We start from the raw sequence: 5,765 nt of genomic DNA on the forward strand, positions 1-5,765 counted from the left end.
AGTGCCTGAATGCGATGAACACACACAGGCTTTGGAACATCCTAAAGCAATAAAAAAGACTTTCCAATATTTATATTAGTATTTACAAATCATTTTCATGGTACAATATGTCAATAATTATTTGAAAAATAAAAAAAAGATTTTGTTGATTAATGTTACATACAAAAAAACGTTTCCTATATATTTTCCACATATTCCCTTTCTTTAAATAAATTATTGGAGGTGAGTTTCTGCATGTGATCATGTCCAGAAATAGTGTGTTTAGTACATTTACACCACTTACATCCTCGTAAATGTGTGTGTGTGGTGTTGAGTCCGTGTATGAATAAGAAACAATGCTCTGTGTGTGTGTGTGTGTACACTGAGTTGCTCTAATTGGATTGTGACTTTCTGCTTTCTGCTGCTGAATCTCCACACTGTGCTGATTCACATTGAAATGAGGACTAAAGGAGCCTTTGGAGGCCTGAACAGGAAATGTTCTCTCTCTCTCTCTCTCTCTCTCTCTCTCTCTGTGTGGATCTGCATAAGAATGTCATCTTCAGGAAGTATGTTTTATCATGAGAGTTGTGTAATATTTTACACTGTGAGTCCTACAGCCTTGAATGGGTCCCGCGGTAAGAGGAAGAGTATTTCCTCCTCCTCCTCCTCCTCCTTCTCTTCCTCCCCAGATCAGTTCTAGAACAGGTTTGTCTTGAGCGCGTTTGGTTTCCGGTGGAAGGACGAAAGGACCCCGGCAAAGGGCCCGGAAGCCATACTGTCTGCGGGCTGCCACACCTTCATCAGGTCCGGCCCCTGGGCGGCCCAGGCCGGCGCCTTCAGCCCCTGCTGGAGAGCCGGGGACCCGGACCCCGGGCTGGGGCTCAGGCTGCCGGCCGCGGGGCTGCCCAGGGCGGCGGTGCTGTCCGGGGTGGGGCTGCAGGTCGACTCCTTGGACTCGTCGTCCTCGGAGGAGGAGCCGCCCGACTTCTTCCCCGCGGAGGGGACCTTGGCGCCCGGGCCGCCCTTCGAGTTGGCGGCGCGCTCCTGCTTCCGGAACTTGGCGCGTCTGTTCTGGAACCAGACCTGGGGCGGAGAGACACAGAGACTCATATTCATACCGTTAACCCTCCTCCTCCTCCTCCTCTTCCTCCTCCACGTGGACGCGCACCTGCACCCGCGCCTCCGTCAGGTCGATCTTGAGCGCCAGCTCCTCCCGGGTGTAGATGTCGGGGTAGTGGGTCTCCGCGAACACGCGCTCCAGCTCCTTCAGCTGCGCGCTGGTGAACGTGGTGCGGATCCGCCGCTGCTTGCGCTTCTCGTTCAGTCCGGACGGGTCCGAGAAGAACTTGTAGGGGACTGGGGTTGCCATGGAAACGGGTTACTTTTTAAACGCATTCGTCAAGTGGATGCTCTGAATGGGTTATATATTATTACCGATGATAATAATAAATACATTGTAATATTATTATCTTTTGAAAACTACACACGTTTAACATCTGAATATGTCAATTTGATCGACCTGAAATTTACACCAATTTTCGACTTCGATATGTGTTACCTGCGGAGTAGGGGGCGGGCTGGTGCTCCCGCAGGGCGCCCAGGGTGCAGCTGGCCGAGCTGAGGGGCGGGCACGCCGGGTTGGGCCCGAAGCCGGTCCGGATGGGGTTGTACTGGAAGCCGCTGGCCTGGCTGCACGGGCTGAAGTCCGCGTACGCCGACGCCTCCATGGCCGCCATGCACGAGTCGTACGTGTTGAGGTAGGAGTACTCCATCTGGTACATGGAGGAGGTGCGGAGGAGAGGAGCGGCGGCGCGGAGTGGAGTTGGGCGCGAGCTCAGCTCGGCATGCGCGTGCACGAGATCTATCTATCTGTCGATCTATCTATCTAGCTGTCGATCTATCTGTCTGTCTGTCTGTCTGTGTCCGTCTGTCTGTCTCTCCGCGTCTGACGGCGCACGGCTCGCGGGGCGGTTTATAATAAAGTCGCCGGTCCGGGGGACAATGCCTAGGCGGTGGTCTCTTTGCATGACAATGTCTCTGTTTGCCGCGAGCTGCGCCTCCCACTCCCTCTCCCACTCCCACCTCCACCCGCCCCCACCCGCTCCGTTAACCATTTCGCCGCATCCCGCGTGGACTCGTTATTAAATGTTATTAAACTCCGATGAGGACGCGTTGTCGTCCCACTCGGGGACATGCATGCGTGGACATTTCATCTGGACGAACTAATCAGATTGGAGTAATGAAGGGCGTGGAAAATGTCGAAACAGATCGCTTCTAGTTGTTTATCGGTTATTGCTGCAGCCGATACAAAAGTCGCAGAATATAGAATATCATAAAATACACGTTTTAATCTGACATGCGACAAGTGCGAGGATGATGATGAGGATGATGATGCAGATCAGAGATGAAAAATGCCAATTAAGTCTTATTTTTATTTGACTGCTTGTACGGAAGAACCGGCCCGTTCATGCATAATCACCACAATCTTGAATCCGTCCGTCGTCTTTTGACGGCGTGACGTCAGAGTGTCTAGTGTATAGACGCGCTAAAAAATCACATACACGCACATTTTAATAAGTAGCTAAATGTAATTATATATATATGTGTGTGTGTATATATTTCATATTTTTGTTTTTATTATTGTAATTATTATATAATAATTATTACACGATATGTTTCTAATTGGCGTTAACGTGGTGTTGAAATGTTGACAAAAAAGCAGCATTTAAGATTGTGATAATTAATTACTTCAAAAAAAACGATTCAGGCCATTCAAATGATAATTTAAACTAAATAGTTCGATGCCGTTATAATACATTCATATTATTCTAATTTAGTAAACGCACCTATATGCAATGATGACAAGTAAGAATGAAATATAACTTTTTAAAACATTGCAACATAAAACAACCCAAATTGAACACTTCTGTGACGGACCTGAAGGGAATCGTGTCGTGACATTTTTTCTCAATTCGATGAATTTGACAGGATTTTTATTAATTAACAGCAAATATCTAATAATTATTAATATTGTTATTTTTAGCTTACATTTATTTGCAACATTTATTCAGTATTACAAAAAAAATTCGATTACAAAAAATCTGACCTACAAAATCCTGTGTCCGTGATCATTAATTAATTACGAAATAAAACTGGCGTCAACTCACTTTTCTCTCCGCGAAGAAAACTAAAACCATATTTTATAGCTATACAGGGTAATAACAGCATAATGTAAAAACTTATGAAACATAGACGTAACAAAACCTGAATGTGAATTTGAATGATACAGCGAATAAAAACCTTTTTACCTTCATCGTGTTACATTTAATGGAATAGTCACGTAAAAGCGCTTTTTAATGAAATCGTTTCTGTTCCTGTCTGTTGGGACTGTAGGTCTCTTTCTCTCTCTCTCTCTCTCTCTCTCTCTCTCTCTCACACACACACACACACACAAAACACACCGGCACCGGGCCCTCGCGGGGCATCGGACACGATTCATGTCGCGTCTTTTTATTCCCGTCGACATCGCGGCGAAACCTCCACCGTCACGTACGATCTTCATAACTTCATACGGTCAAATGTGACAGCAGGTCAGATTAATATTAAAATATTAAAAACCGGGCTCAGAGGCATCAGACGCGATGAGTAAAACCTCACCGTTATAGAAGAACTCGTCAATTACCACAAATTGCGTTAATTAATTATAGAGATCGGGGCCTAAAACCAGCGGGGTTTGATAATATTGTGTAATTGATCAACTTGACTGGTAATACGTGATGCTACACACACACCCAAACACACACACACACACACACACACACACACACACACACACTTACTGACCAGCAGTTCAGCCCTCCGGACAGAGAAATCGATAAGAAAACAACAATATAAATAATAAGTAATTACTCTATTGTTATCATTATTGCATCCGAAAGGATCGATAAACTTGTACATTATTATCGAACGTCCATCATTTCCTCATTGTCGAAACAACCATATTAAAACCCACATGAAACATTACGCCGATATTGCATAATTCATACATCATTCTGAAATATGTGAAATGACGCAAGCTTCTTTCTGCACAGTTCGACGTGACAGCGGTCCTCAGCGCGCATGCGTCGCTGAAGTGTCCGCCTGTCAATCACGCGGGGGTTGGCGGACCCCCGCGTCCCCGCGCCCCGCCCCTCATTAGCGTGACTGTTTCCGCTAATCGCGCCATGAATTTTAAAGCGCCGAGATTACACGAGCTCGCCGGATTAAAGAGCGCAAGTGAGGAGACACTGTCACTTGTCCCCTGCCTGTTCGACTCCGGGACAAGTCAGGAATAGGCTGACGTTTACCCCCCCAATGTCTCATAATAATAAAACCAGCGTGTCCCCGACCCTGGGTGTCTCCAGGGGGACTGTCCCTGTCGCTCTGGGTAAACGCTGTAAATGTATTTTATTCCGATGATGGAGGTTTGGAGATGTTTCTATGTCTGGGATTCTGGGAATTCTGGGATTCAGGGTCCCTGGAGGTCACCACCCCGTGGTCTGGAGTGGGCATGCGTGCCACCTCCTTCACTCCCACGCTGTAATAAACCCGAACCCCCGTCTCTCTCCACGGAGCATCTTAATGGACGAGCTGCTTTTCATACAAATGCGATTATCCGGCCTCCTCTGGCCCAGAATGCGCCGCGCCAGCCTGTAATGGAATATAAATCAGAAGAGTTCAAACATTTTTAAAAAATGATGTTTTTTTTTTATATTATTATTTTCCCTCCCCGGTTCCCAGGAGACACTCGGGCTGGACCGGGACGGGCGCGCCGCTGCGCTCTCTCGGACGCGCGCACGCCCGCACGCCCGCGCGCGGAATGCCGGGAGGGAGCAGCCGGGCCGCACGCGCTAATTAGATCAGCGGGAGCGGCCCCGCGCGCGCTCGAGCTGTGGAAACTTAATTCAATTACGGCCCGGGCTAAACTAATTAGCCCGCAATCTGCCACGCGAGCTGTCCCGCAGCAAGGCCCGAATTAGGCAGGATGGATTTTTTAATGAAGGAAAAAAAAAGAAAAGAGAAGAAAAGAGAAGGAGACGCAGACGGACGGACAGGAGAGGGGACCAAACACCGGACCGGTGTCTCCGCCGCGCGCCACGCGGTCCCGTTATCCGCGCGCCAAATGTCACCGGATCGAACCGCCGATTCGCCCCGAGACATTTTCCCAAAGGTCAATTAGCCGATAATTAGCCGATAAATACGCGATTAGAGCGCTGGGGGTGCTAATAAGAATAATAGCGTTAGTGAAAGTGGACAAGACGGTCGTACCGATGTCCGAGAGAGAGAGAGAGAGCTTCAGGAAGCCCGTCTCTGGCCTGATGAAGCTCCTCTCACTCAGGTTAATGTCGTTTTCTTCTGAGTTGCATTTTACTGCAACTCGAGCTCTTCCTCCTTCACCCTCTCCGAACAAAAATAGCCAGTAATGGACAGATCTTTTTATTTTCGGACGAGTGAGGTAATGCAGTGTGTGTGGGGTGGTCCCGGAGTGACAGATTTGAAACCCATTTTGTCCCCGGAGGAAACTTTCCCCTTGCATTGTGCTCCTTTTTTATTGTTTGAAAGGTATACCCGCCACACCCACAACCCCCAACATGTGTTTTCCATTCACTAACAAATTCCTCTGTCATGTTCCTGTGGATGGAGCGAGCAGAACAGAAGAAGAATGCCCAGAGTCGTGTCGGGACGCCTGACAGCATTGACAGATTCATCAGCTTAACAGACAAACAAATAAACTCGACAAATTGGCA

At 47.8% G+C, this 5,765-nt stretch overlaps 1 protein-coding gene across 1 annotated transcript; it reads right to left on the minus strand.

The window, feature by feature from the left end:
- Nucleotides 1-227: 227 nt before the first annotated feature.
- On the minus strand, nucleotides 228-1,969 carry phox2a (paired like homeobox 2A). The gene is made up of 3 exons (XM_028962576.1): nucleotides 1,538-1,969; nucleotides 1,148-1,335; nucleotides 228-1,062 (listed from the first exon to the last, which is right to left on the minus strand). Exons 1-3 carry the CDS (start codon nucleotides 1,758-1,760, stop codon nucleotides 676-678), a joined length of 798 nt encoding a protein of 265 aa, XP_028818409.1. The 5' UTR covers nucleotides 1,761-1,969; the 3' UTR covers nucleotides 228-675.
- Between the last annotated feature and the right edge of the window lie 3,796 nt (nucleotides 1,970-5,765).

Source organism: Denticeps clupeoides, chromosome 19, assembly GCF_900700375.1.
Source record: "Denticeps clupeoides chromosome 19, fDenClu1.1, whole genome shotgun sequence".
NCBI lineage: Eukaryota > Metazoa > Chordata > Actinopteri > Clupeiformes > Denticipitidae > Denticeps > Denticeps clupeoides.